Below are 14,199 nucleotides of genomic sequence, written 5' to 3' on the forward strand. Positions count from 1 at the left end.
TAAGGTTATTTAATGTATGTATGACTCATGGATTTGTATGTAGCATTTATGGATCTGGAGAAGGCATATGATAGAGTTGATAGAGATGCTCTGTGGAAGGTATTAAGAATATATGGTGTGGGAGGCAAGTTGTTAGAAGCAGTGAAAAGTTTTTATCGAGGATGTAAGGCATGTGTACGTGTAGGAAGAGAGGAAAGTGATTGGTTCTCAGTGAATGTAGGTTTGCGGCAGGGGTGTGTGATGTCTCCATGGTTGTTTAATTTGTTTATGGATGGGGTTGTTAGGGAGGTAAATGCAAGAGTCCTGGAAAGAGGGGCAAGTATGAAGTCTGTTGGGGATGAGAGAGCTTGGGAAGTGAGTCAGTTGTTGTTCGCTGATGATACAGCGCTGGTGGCTGATTCATGTGAGAAACTGCAGAAGCTAGTGACTGAGTTTGGTAAAGTGTGTGGAAGAAGAAAGTTAAGAGTAAATGTGAATAAGAGCAAGGTTATTAGGTACAGTAGGGTTGAGGGTCAAGTCAATTGGGAGGTGAGTTTGAATGGAGAAAAACTGGAGGAAGTAAAGTGTTTTAGATATCTGGGAGTGGATCTGTCAGCGGATGGAACCATGGAAGCAGAAGTGGATCATAGGGTGGGGGAGGGGGCGAAAATTTTGGGAGCCTTGAAAAATGTGTGGAAGTCGAGAACATTATCTCGGAAAGCAAAAATGGGTATGTTTGAAGGAATAGTGGTTCCAACAATGTTGTATGGTTGCGAGGCGTGGGCTATGGATAGAGTTGTGCGCAGGAGGATGGATGTGCTGGAAATGAGATGTTTGAGGACAATGTGTGGTGTGAGGTGGTTTGATCGAGTAAGTAACGTAAGGGTAAGAGAGATGTGTGGAAATAAAAAGAGCGTGGTTGAGAGAGCAGAAGAGGGTGTTTTGAAATGGTTTGGGCACATGGAGAGAATGAGTGAGGAAAGATTGACCAAGAGGATATATGTGTCGGAGGTGGAGGGAACGAGGAGAAGAGGGAGACCAAATTGGAGGTGGAAAGATGGAGTGAAAAAGATTTTGTGTGATCGGGGCCTGAACATGCAGGAGGGTGAAAGGAGGGCAAGGAATAGAGGGAATTGGAGCGATGTGGTATACAGGGGTTGACGTGCTGTCAGTGGAGTGAATCAAGGCATGTGAAGCGTCCGGGGTAAACCATGGAAAGCTGTGTAGGTATGTATATTTGCGTGTGTGGACGTGTGTATGTACATGTGTATGGGGGGGGGGTTGGGCCATTTCTTTCGTCTGTTTCCTTGCGCTACCTCGCAAACGCGGGAGACAGCGACAAAGTATAAAAAAAAAAAAAAAAGTTTGTTGAGTATTCCTGGTAAATTATATGGGAGGATATTGATTGAGAGGGTGAAGGCATGTACAGAGCATCAGATTGGGGAAGAGCAGTGTGGTTTCAGAAGTGGTAGAGGATGTGTGGATCAGGTGTTTGCTTTGAAGAATGTATGTGAGAAATACTTAGAAAAGCAAATGGATTTGTATGTAGCATTTATGGATCTGGAGAAGGCATATGATAGAGTTGATAGGGATGCTCTGTGGAAGGTATTAAGAATATATGGTGTGGGAGGCAAGTTGTTAGAAGCAGTGAAAAGTTTTTATCAAGGATGTAAGGCATGTGTACGTGTAGGAAGAGAGGAAAGTGATTGGTTCTCAGTGAATGTAGGTTTGCAGCAGGGGTGTGTGATGTCTCCATGGTTGTTTAATTTGTTTATGGATGGCGTTGTTAGGGAGGTGAATGCAAGAGTTTTGGAAAGAGGGGCAAGTATGAAGTCTGTTGGGGATGAGAGAGCTTGGGAAGTGAGTCAGTTCTTGTTCGCTGATGATACAGCGCTGGTGGCTGATTCATGTGAGAAACTGCAGAAGCTGGTGACTGAGTTTGGTAAAGTGTGTGAAAGAAGAAAGTTAAGAGTAAAGGTGAATAAGAGAATGGTTATTAGGTACAGTAGGGTTGAGGGTCAAGTCAATTGGGAGGTGAGTTTGAATGGAGAAAAACTGGAGGAAGTGAAGTGTTTTAGATATCTGGGAGTGGATCTGGCAGCGGATGGAACCATGGAAGCGGAAGTGGATCATAGGGTGGGGGAGGGGGCGAAAATTCTGGGAGCCTTGAAGAATGTGTGGAAGTCGAGAACATTATCTCGGAAAGCAAAAATGGGTATGTTTGAAGGAATAGTGGTTCCAACAATGTTGTATGGTTGTGAGACGTGGGCTATGGATAGAGTTGTGTGCAGGAGGATGGATGTGCTGGAAATGAGATATTTGAGGACAATGTGTGGTGTGAGGTGGTTTGATCGAGTAAGTAACGTAAGGGTAAGAGAGATGTGTGGAAATAAAAAGAGCGTGGTTGAGAGAGCAGAAGAGGGTGTTTTGAAATGGTTCGGGCACATGGAGAGAATGAGTGAGGAAAGATTGACCAAGAGAATATATGTGTCGGAGGTGGAGGGAACGAGGAGAAGAGGGAGACCAAATTGGAGGTGGAAAGATGGAGTGAAAAAGATTTTGTGTGATCGGGGCCTGAACATGCAGGAGGGTGAAAGGAGGGCAAGGAATAGAGTGAATTGGAGCGATGTGGTATACCGGGGTTGACGTGCTGTCAGTGGATTGAATCAAGGTATGTGAGGCGTCTGGGGTAAACCATGGAAAGCTGTGTAGGTATGTATATTTGCGTGTGTGGATGTATGTATATACATGTGTATGGGGGTGGGTTGGGCCATTTCTTTCGTCTGTTTCCTTGCGCTACCTCGCAAACGCGGGAGACAGCGGCAAAAAAAAAAAAAAAAAAAAAAAATATATTCTGGTAGCACTGAAGAATGTGTGGAAGTCGAGAACATTATCTCGGAAAGCAAAAATGGGTATGTTTGAAGGAATAGTGGTTCCAACAATGTTATATGGTTACATGGCATGGGCTATGGATAGAGTTGTGTGGAGGAGGGCGGATGTGCTGGAAATGAGATGTTTGAAGACAATATGTGGTGTGAGATGGTTTGATCAAGTAAGTAATGATAGCGTAAGAGAGATGTGTGGTAATAAAAAGAGTGTGGTTGAGAGAGCAGAAGAGGGTGTTTTGAAATGGTATGATCACATGGAGAGAATGAGTGAGGAGAGACTGACCAAGAGGATATATGTGCCAGAGGTGGAGGGAAAGAGGAGAAGTGGGAGACCAAATTGAAGGTGGAAAGATGGAGTGAAAAAGATTTTGAGTGATCGGGGCCTGAACATGCAGGAGGGTGAAAGGTATGCAAGGAATAGAGTGAATTGGAATGATGTGGTATACTAAGGTCGACGTGCTGTCAATGGATTGAACCAGGGCATGTGAAGCGTCTGGGGTAAACAATGGAAAGTTCTGTGGGGCCTGGATGTGGAAAGGGAACTGTGGTTTCGGTGCATTATTACATGACAGTTAGAGACTGTGAACGAATGTGGCCTTCATTGTCCTTTCTTAGCACTACCTCGCACACATGAGGTTGGAGGGGGTTGTTATTTTCTGTGTGGCAAGGTGGTGATGGGAATGAATAAAGGTAGACAGTATGAAGTATGCATATGTGTACATATGTATATGTCTGTGTATATATATATATGTATATATTGAGATGTAAAGGTATGTATACTTGCGTGTATAGATGTGTATGTATATACATGTGTATGTGGGTGGGTTGGGTCATTCTTTCGTCTGTTTCCTTGCGCTACCTCGCTAACGCGGGAGACAGCGACAAAGCAAAATAGCAAAAATAATAAGAGAGTGGTGAGAGCAAGTGAGCTTGGGAAGGAGACTTGTGTGAGGAAGTACCAGGAGAGACTGAGTACAGAATGGAAAAAGGTGAGAACAAAGGAGGTAAGGGGAGTGGGGGAGGAATGGGATGTATTAAGGGAAGCAGTAATGGTTTGCACATAAGATGCTTGTGGCATGAGATGCATGGGAGATGGGCAGATTAGAAAGGGTAGTGAGTGGTGGGATGAAGAAGTAAGATTATTAGTGAAAGAGAAGAGAGAGGCATTTGGATAATTTTTGCAGGGAAATAATGCAAATGACTGGGAGATGTATGACAGGAGGTCAAGAGAAAGGTGCAAGAGGTGAAAAAGAGGGCAAATGAGAGTTGGGGTGAGAGAATATCATTAAATTCTAGGGAGAAAAAAAGAGGTTTTGGAAGGAGGTAAATAAAGTGTGTAAGACAAGGGAATCAATGGGAACTTCAGTGAAGGGGGCTAATGGGGAGGTGATAACAAGTAGTGGTGATGTGAGAAGGAGATGGAGTGAGTATTTTGAAGGATTGTTGAATGTGTTTGATGATAGAGTGGCAGATAAAGGGTGTTTTGGTCGAGGTGGTGTACAAAGTGAGAGGGTTAGGGAAAATGATTTGGTAAACAGAGAAGAGGTAGTAAAAGCTTTGCGGAAGATGAAAGCCGGCAAGGCAGCAGGTTTGGATGGTATTGCAATGGAATTTATTAAAAAAGGGGTGACTGTATTGTTGACTGGTTGGTAAGGTTATTTAATGTATGAATGACTCATGGTGAGGTGCCTGAGGATTGGCAGAATCCTTGCATAGTGCCATTGTACAAAGGCAAAGGGGATAAGAGTGAGTGCTCAAATTACAGAGGTATAAGTTTGTTGAGTATTCCTGGTAAATTATATGGGAGGGTATTGATTGAGAGGGTGAAGGCATGTACAGAGCATCAGATTGGGGAAGAGCAGTGTGGTTTCAGAAGTGGTAGAGGATGTGTGGATCAGGTGTTTGCTGTGAGGAATGTATGTGAGAAATACTTAGAAAAGCAAATGGATTTGTATGTAGCATTTATGGATCTGGAGAAGGCATATGATAAGAGTTGATAGAGATGCTCCGTGGAAGGTATTAAGAGTATATTGTGTGGGAGGCAAGTTGTTAGAAGCTGTGAAAAGTTTTTATCGAGGATGTAAGGCATGTGTATGTGTAGGAAGAGAGGAAAGTGATTGGTTCTCAGTGAATGTTGGTTTGCGGCAGGGGTGTGTGATGTCTCCATGGTTGTTTAATTTGTTTATGGATGGGGTTGTTGGAGAGATGAATGCAAGAGTTTTGGAAAGAGGGGCAAGTATGCAGTCTGTTATGCATGAGAGAGCTTGGGAAGTGAGTCAGTTTTTGTTCGCTGATGATACAGCGCTGGTGGCTGATTCAGGTGAGAAACTGCAGAAGCTGGTGACTGAGTTTGGTAAAGTGTGTGAAAGAAGAAAGTTGAGAGTAAATGTGAATAAGAGCAAGGTTATTAGGTACAGTAGGGTTGAGGGTCAAGTCAATTGGGAGGTAGGTTTGAATGGAGAAAAACTGAAGGAAGTGAAGTGTTTTAGATATCTGGGAGTGGATTTGGCAGCGGATGAAACCATGGAAGCGGAAGTGAATCATAGAGTGGGGGAAGGGGCGAAAATTCTGGGAGCCTTGAAGAATGTGTGTAAGTCAAGAACATTATCTCGGAAAGCAAAAATGGGTATGTTTGAAGGAATAGTGGTTCCAACAATGTTATATGGTTGCGAGGCATGGGCTATGGGTAGAGTTGTGTGGAAGAGGGTGGATGTGCTGGAAATGAGATGTTTGAGGACAATATGTGGTGTGAGGTGGTTTGATTGAGTAAGTAATAATAGGGTAAGAGAGATGTGTGGTAATAAAAAGAGTGTGGTTGAGAGAGCAGAAGAGAAGAGGGTGTTTTGAAATGGTTTGGTCACATGGAGAGAATGAGTGAGGAAAGATTGACAAAGAGGATATATGTGTCGGAGGTGGAGGGAACGAGGAGAAGTGGGAGACCAAATTGGAGGTGGAAGGATGGAGTTAAAAAGATTTTGAGTGATCGGGGCCTGAACATGCAGGAGGGTGAAAGGCGTGCAAGGAATAGAGTGAATTGGCACGATGTGGTATACCGGGGTCGACGTGCTGTCAATGGATTGAACCAGGGCATGTGAAGCGTCTGGGGTAAACCATGGAAAGTTCTGTGGGACCTGGATGTGGAAAGGGAGCTGTGGTTTCGGTGCATTATTACATGACAGCTACAGACTGAGTGTGAACGAATGGGGCCTTTGTTTTTTTTTTTCCTAGCGCTACCTCATGCACATGAGGGGGGGAGGGGGTTTTTATTTCATGTGTGGCAAGGTGGCGATGAAAATGAAAAAAGGCAGACAGTATGAATTATGCACATGTGTATATACCCATGCTCTCCAAGATAATGTTCTCGACTTCCATACATTCTTCAATGCTCCCAGAACCTTCGCCCCCTCCTCTGCCCAGTCACTCACTTCAACTTCCATGATTCCATCTGCTGCTAAGTCCACTCCCAGATACCCAAGAAACTTAACTTCCTCCAGTTTTTCTCCATTCAAACTCACCTCCCAAGAGACTTGTCCCTCAGCCCTACTGAACCTAATAACCTTTCTCTTATTCACATTTACTCTCAGCTTTCTTTTTTCACACACTTTATCAACCTCAATCACCAACTTCTGCAGTTTCTCACCTGAATCAGCCACCAACGCTGTATCATCAGTGAACAACAACTGACTCACTTCCCATGCTCTCTCATCCACAACAGACTATAAACTTGCCCCTCTATCCAAAACTCTTGCATGTACCTACCTAACCACCACATCCATAAACAAATTAAACAACCATGGAGACATCACGCATCCCTGCCACAAACAACAGTCAGTGGGAACCAATCACTTTCCGCTCTTCTTATCTGTACACGTTTCACATCCTTGGTAAAAACATTTCACTGCTTCTACCAACTTACCTCCCACACCATACTCTTAATACCTTCCACAAAGCATCCCTATCAACTCTATCATATGCCTTCTCCAGATCCATAAATGCTGCATACAAATCCAATTGTTTTTCTAAGTACTTCTCACATACATTCTTCAAAGCAAACACCTGGTACACACATCCTGTACCACTTCTGAAACCACACTGCTCTTCCCCAATATGATGCTCTATACATGCCTTCATTCTCTCAATCAATAACCTCCCATATAATTTCCCAGGAATACTCAACAAACTTATATCTCTGTAATTTGAACACTCACCTTTATCGCCTTTGCCTCTGTACAATGGCACTATGCATACATTCTGCCAATCCTCAGGCACTTCACCATGAACCATACATACACTGAATATCCTCACAAACCAGTCAACAACACAGTCACCCCCTTTTATAATAAATTCCACTGTAATACCATCCAAACCCGCTGCCTTGCCGACTTTCATCTTCCACTCTATCATCAAACTAAATCAGCAAACTTTCAAAATACTCACTCCATCTCCCTCTCACTTAAACACTACTTGTTAATACCTCCCCATTTGCCCCCTCAACGGATGTTCCCATTTGTTCTCTTGTCTTACGCACTTTATTTACCTCCTTCCAAAACATCTTTTAATTCTCCCTAAAATTTAATGATACTCTCTCACCCCCACTCTTATTTGCCTTTTCACCTCTTGCACCTTTTGCCTCTTTCTTTTATACATCATCCAGTCATTTGCACTATTTCCCTGCAAAAATCCAAGTGTCTCTCTCTCTTCTCTTTCATTAAAAATCTGACTTCATCCCACCAATCACTACCCTTTCTAATCTGCCCACCTCCCACCTTTCTCATGCCACAGGCACCTTTTGCACAAGCCATCACTGCTTCCCTAAATACATCCCATTCCTCCCCACTCCCCTTAAATCATTCGCTCTCACCTTTTTCCATTCTGCACTCAATCTCTCCTGGTACTTCCTCACACACAGGTCTCCCTTCCAAGTGGGAGACCATATTGGAGGTGGAAAGATGGAGTGAAAAAGATTTTGAGCGATCGGAGCCTGAACATAGAGGGTGAGAGGCGTACAAGGAATAGAGTGAATTAGAACGGTGTGGTGTACTGGGGTCGACGTGCTGTCAATCGAATGAACCAGGGAATGTGAAGCATATGGGGTAAACCATGGAAAGTTTTGTGGGGCCTGGATGTGGAAAGGGAGCTGTACTTTCAGTGCATCACACACGACAGCTAGAGACTGAGTGTGAACGAATGTGGCCTTTGTTGTCTTTTCCTAGCACTATCTTGCATGCACGCGGAGAGAGGGGCGTGCCATTTCATGTGTAGCAATGTGGGGGCAGGAGTAGATGAAGGCAGCATGTATGAATATGTACATGTGTATTTATGTACATATCTGTGTATGTATATGTATGTATACGTTGAAATGTATGGGTATGTACATGTACATGTGTGGGCGTTTATGTATATACGTGTGTATGTGGTCGGGTTGGGCCATTCTTTCATCTGTTTCCTTGCGCTATGTCACTATTGCAGGAGACAGCAACAAAGTATAATAAATATTTTTTTTTTTTTTTTTTGCTTTGTCGCTGTCTCCCGCGTTTGCGAGGTAACGCAAGGAAACAGACGAAAGAAATGGCCCAACCCACCCCCATACACATGTATATACATACACATCCACACACGCAAATATACATACCTACACAGCTTTCCATGGTTTACCCCAGACGCTTCACATGCACTGATTCAATCCACTGACAGCACGTCAACCCCTGTATACCACATCGATCCAATTCACTCTATTCCTTGCCCTCCTTTCACCCTCCTGCATGTTCAGGCCCCGATCACACAAAATCTTTTTCACTCCATCTTTCCACCTCCAATTTGGTCTCCCACTTCTCCTCGTTCCCTCCACCTCCGACACATATATCCTCTTGGTCAATCTTTCCTCACTCATTCTCTCCATGTGCCCAAACCATTTCAAAACACCCTCTTCTGCTCTCTCAACCACGCTCTTTTTATTTCCACACATCTCTCTTACCCTTACGTTACTTACTCAATCAAACCACCTCACACCACACATTGTCCTCAAACATCTCATTTCCAGCACATCCACCCTCCTCCACACAACTCTATATCTATAGCCCATGCCTCCATAATTCAGCATTTTACCTGTAAACCTATCCACTGCAGGTGCCTTTCCTACCTTCAACCTCAATATCAACCATCTTACAGGAATGGATGAAGGCAAGCAAGTATGTGAATGTATGTATATATCTGTGTATGTATATGGGGATAGGGGATTAAGAATACTTCCCCATATTCCCTGCGTGTCGTAGAGGGCGACTAAAAGGGGAGGGAGCGTGGGCTGGAAATCCTCCCCTCTCGTTTTTTTTTTTTTTTTCCCAAAAGAAGGAACAGAGGGGGCCAGGTGAGGATATTCCAAAAAAAGCCCAGTCCTCTGTTCTTAACGCTACCTCGCTAATGCGGGAAATGGCGAATAATTTAAAAAAGAGAAAAAGATGATATGTATATGTATGTATGAGTGCGTGTATGGACGTTTATGTATATATGTGTAAATGAGCGGATGGGCCATTCTTCATCTGTTTCCTGGCACTACCTCGCTGATGTGGGAAACAGCAATTAAATGCAACTTGACAACCACTGAAGCAATGGCTCACTATGCAGATGTCACTAACCCTTCCATTACCTGGGCAGGTAGTACTGGTTATATACCTCATCCAGTGTAAACCACTGTATTCTGAATGACAAAAATCAAAGTCATTAGTATGACAAAAATCAAAGTCATTAGTGCTTGAGCACATGGTTCCAGGTTACATCTTTCTATATAGGGAATAACTCTGACAAAAGGGAGCTGTGGTTTTGGTGCATTACACATGACAGCTAGAGACTGAGTGTGAGCGAATGTGGCCTTTGTTGTCTTTTCCTAGCACTACCTCATGCACATAAGGGGGGAGGGGGTTGTCATTTCATGTGTGGCGGGGTGGCGATGGGAACGAATAAGGGCAGACAGTATGAATTATGTACATGTGTATATATGTATATGTCTGTGTGTGTATATATATGTATACGTTGAGATGCATAGGTATGTATATGTGCGTGTGTGGACGTGCATGTATATACATGTGTATGTGGGAGGGATGGGCCATTCTTTCGTCTGTTTCTTTGCGTTACCTTGCTAACGCGGGAGACAGTGACAAAGTATAATAAATAAATATATTAGTTTTCACCTATTCAATTCTTTAGCTGCAGTATAAAGTATACAGTTTGATGCATCTGATCTAGCTAACGTGAGGCAAGATAAATGCATCTTTATACAACCAGGGTGTGATTCCCAGCAACAGACAAAACTATAAAATAAAGATGGACAACAGATGGACTACCAACAAACAGACAGAGACAATGAAAGAAAACAACAGATAAAGTGATTCCTAAGTCAGCCATGATACACAGGTAACACGAAAACCAGCAGTACATCCCTCACCACCATAAGCATCAACTACTCTTTGAGAAAACACTAACCCCTCATCACCATGAGCATCAACTACTCAATGAGAAAACACTAGAAGACTACATAAAGTTTGTTAACTAATTAAGGTATATCCTCTGTTCTATTTTCTGCACAATATCTATAAGTTAATTGGGGCATCAAAGTTATATCATATTAGTTCAACAGAAACTGAAGAGTACACCTTTATTAATATTTTATTTCAGACATAGCATGGGGGGTTTAGAGGTTCCATGAACCTATCTAACCTGCATATTTTCTTAACAAACATCTTCTGTAGTTTTCTGACTCACATAATTCAGGGATACAAGCTCACAAATTGTCAGGAATTTCCTAAGCATATATGAAAAGAAACAAAGCCATAACATATTTTAATTCAAATAAAGTGAAAATGAAGTTATTTTCTTAATGAAATAGCAAAATTCTAACAAAAAACATTCAATTTTTCTGTATTTGCATGAATAACAGGGAATTTTCAGTTCTGATAGTTTATCCATAATGCAACAATATCATCTACAAAAATGAAATCTGAGAAACAATTAAGTGACCCTTACCGCTCCTGGGTACTGAGGTTGAGAACCTGGAAACCTGGGTTGACTCCACTGTGAGGACGGGGCTCCAGAAGGTGCAGAGTCATTAGGCCGACTCCAAGGCTGCTGTGGAGCACCTGGCTGGCTCTGGCCCGTATAACCACCATACTGGCTATTCGCACGCCACCCTAAAAGAGCGTACCATCATTATGGTTTTTTTCTCTACTCCTAATCTAAACATTCATTTCAAATGCACATATCATCTGTTTAGTGTTTTTCTCTATTCTTAATCTATATATCTATTTTAAATATATCATAATCATGCTTTTTGGCAAAATGATAGAAGCAGTATATAGAAGTAGTGGGTAGGAAGATTTAGGCAGAATTATTAAGTAAAAGCAGTAGGTAGGAGCACTAGATAGAAGCAGTCATTGGAAACATTAGATAGGAGCCTCTGCAAACGCTGCACTAGACTTGCCCTCTGCCAGTGACCTGTTAAGGGTGAAGCACTAAAGGGTATGAAGTGGCACTGGAGTTCTTTAGTTATGGAGACGCTGTTGTCATGGCCACCCCTTTAAGGGAGTTCCAAGTGGAACAGGTGTCAGAGATATAGATAGATAGACAGATCATGAAAAAAGAGATAAAAGTCATTCTTGCTCAGTCAAGTATCTTCAAAATCATTTCACTGTATAATTATACCATCTAGATTTAGACTATTCCAAACCTACAAGCTCCTTACCTGATGGCTGTGACTTTTCAAAATCAGGGTGTCGACGCTGATTCGTAAAGCCTGAGGGGGCACTTGGACCAGTGGGGCCAGGACTTGGGGCTGACCCTGATTTCGGTGTTGGCGGATACATGTTCCCACCCTGAAAACCCTGTCGGGGGTTATATGGTAAGTACTGTATAATTCATAATCACCAATTAACAATATTTCATCTATCATAATTGATCACTGTTTCCCGCATCAGTGAGGTAGCACCAAGAAACAGATGAAGAATGCCCCATCCACTCATACACACATATATATACAAAGATGCCCATACACACACATATACATACATATACATATAATATACACATAAACACACACAGACATATACATATATACACATGTACATATTCGTACTTCCTTGCCTTCATCCATTCCTGGTACTACCCCACTCCATAGGAAACAGTGGGGCTGGGTAGCGCCAGGAATCAATGAATATAATAATAATGCAATACTGAGAAAGATATGCACCACCTACAATGTTTCAATTCAATAATAAAACTTTCCAAAACTGAACATAATCAAAGATGCAATTTAGTGGAAATTAGATTATTTAAAATGCTATGTACTGAAAGAAACCTAATGTTTCAAAACACTATATTCATCTTCTTTAAATATCATAAGAGTGAAGTAATCCAACACATAAAACTAACTGAAAAGAACTGTCTTACTGCTTTATATGAGAACACTGATGTTTTTCTACCCTTCTGCTGTCATATGTTTAAAAAACAAGAAAATGAGATAATATGTTATTAAATCCCCCTTCAGTCCATGTGGCTAATCAGATTTATACAACCAGAGACAATTTTACACATCCTCAGTCTAAGGTTAAAATGAATCACAGACTTCCAAAATCATAAAATAACTTCTTACTTTTTCACTTTACACATTATGTTGATTCATCAAGTGAGACTAATTTTCCATTCAATGCACCACGTACAGTAAAAAAAAAAAAATACTGTGATTCCCATCCAAAATTCTTCTTCTAGTATCTTTATCTGAAATATCCCTAGTCCTTACCAATTCTTTTACTGCATCTATCCATCTCTTCTGCAGTCTAATTTCTCACTTGTACCTTAACAAAACAAATGAAAGTATCTTCATGATCAACCTATTATCTGTCTTATATTCTGAACATCAGTATCATCCTAAAAGTATTTAATTCATGTGCCTTTCACACCACACATCCTTCTTCATTCTAACCATCCTCCTAACTTCAACTAAAATATGCAAGTTACCTATCCATATTGTTCTCTTTTTAATCTTCCTGACCAAATTAGACTTGAGTTTCACATGAATGGAAGACTTGAGTTTCACATTCATATATCATATGCATCTCTATTCTTTTCACTCTTACAAGGCTGTTATCAACTTTAACTTCCCACAACCATTTGTGCTGAACAGACTCCTAAATACCCTAACTCTTTAACAACTCTCACTTCACCATGCAAAGCGGTATCACACTGTGATCTATCCCTTTAAAAATTTGGTGTCTTACTTTTATTAATTCCTACATTCAGCTTCCTTCTCCAATACACCTCAATTATCATCAAAACTGCTATTCCTATGATTAACTTCCAACACAGCATCATCTGCAGCAAATGTGTTAACTACCAGTATGCATCTCTAACACCACAATTTCTCCAATTCTCTCTTATCACATAATACCCTATCCACAAAAACCTTATGTACCCTTGGTGACATACAGCCTTGGCAGACTCCAATATTTATTTCAAACCACCCATATTCCATTATAAAAGCTCTTAACAAATTCTTCTATGCATACTATATTCAGGCTGCACTTCCCAGTGACCTTTCTTTTGCATTATCCCCTTTCCAAATCCATATTAATGCATCCTTATTTTACTGTAGTAAACACAGCTCAAGCAAAAACATACCCTAATCATGGTTATCTCCAATGAAAGGAAAAGTGAAGGGCTCGAAAAAAATGATGTAAATCAAATTAATATGAACTCTTCAGGTATTCACAGACCTGAATATCAATCCTTTAGAAACATTTTGCAAATATGTGTGGGTGCCTGGTTAAGAGGTGCTAAAGTTGTGAGCCCACTTTAAATGCCCATATTTAAAGTATCATTTGCCTTCTCTCCTCACCAGTATCATGCACAGATGTCACACACCTCTTTACCCAGAATGCAGATACCTAGAGATAACTATGGTAGGAAAACAACACATAATCCTTCTACACCCAAATCCCTACCTTAAAACACATAATCCCTCTACACCCAAATCCCCACTTTACAAGATTGTTTATGAGAGTATATGTGGTTCAGATGATGAAAACAGCCATCACATTTTCACAAGTCAGAACACTAAGAGGAAAGACTTTCTATGAAACACAAAGGGAAGACTAAATCACAAAGCACTAGTTGTTAACTTAGAAGGTACATCACAAGCTGGGTTGTTGGGTACACATTATGATTAACCTTTTCACGGCAGTAGTCATACCATCCAGAGGCACTCTCCTCGTATCATCCAGGGACACTCTTTGTGCAAGATATTCTCAAATATTCAAAAAAATTTCTCAATCCTGAATTCATCTATGCA

The 14,199-nt window shown here is 41.5% G+C and overlaps 1 protein-coding gene across 15 annotated transcripts in view; it reads right to left on the bottom strand.

Moving 5' to 3' along the window:
- LOC139762749 (trithorax group protein osa-like) overlaps positions 1-14,199 on the bottom strand; it is a 437,278-nt gene that overhangs the window by 39,391 nt on the left and 383,688 nt on the right. For 13 of the 15 annotated variants that reach the window (XM_071687843.1, XM_071687851.1, XM_071687853.1 and 10 more), the window contains 2 exons: positions 11,599-11,737; positions 10,884-11,047 (listed from right to left, as the gene is read on the bottom strand). In XM_071687843.1, coding sequence (XP_071543944.1) covers positions 10,884-11,047; positions 11,599-11,737 — 303 coding nt within the window. The remainder of the gene's footprint in view (positions 1-10,883; positions 11,048-11,598; positions 11,738-14,199) is intronic. The other 2 variants (XM_071687850.1, XM_071687844.1) reach the window with 1 other exon arrangement.

This window comes from Panulirus ornatus, chromosome 44 (genome assembly GCF_036320965.1).
Source record: "Panulirus ornatus isolate Po-2019 chromosome 44, ASM3632096v1, whole genome shotgun sequence".
Taxonomy (NCBI): domain Eukaryota; kingdom Metazoa; phylum Arthropoda; class Malacostraca; order Decapoda; family Palinuridae; genus Panulirus; species Panulirus ornatus.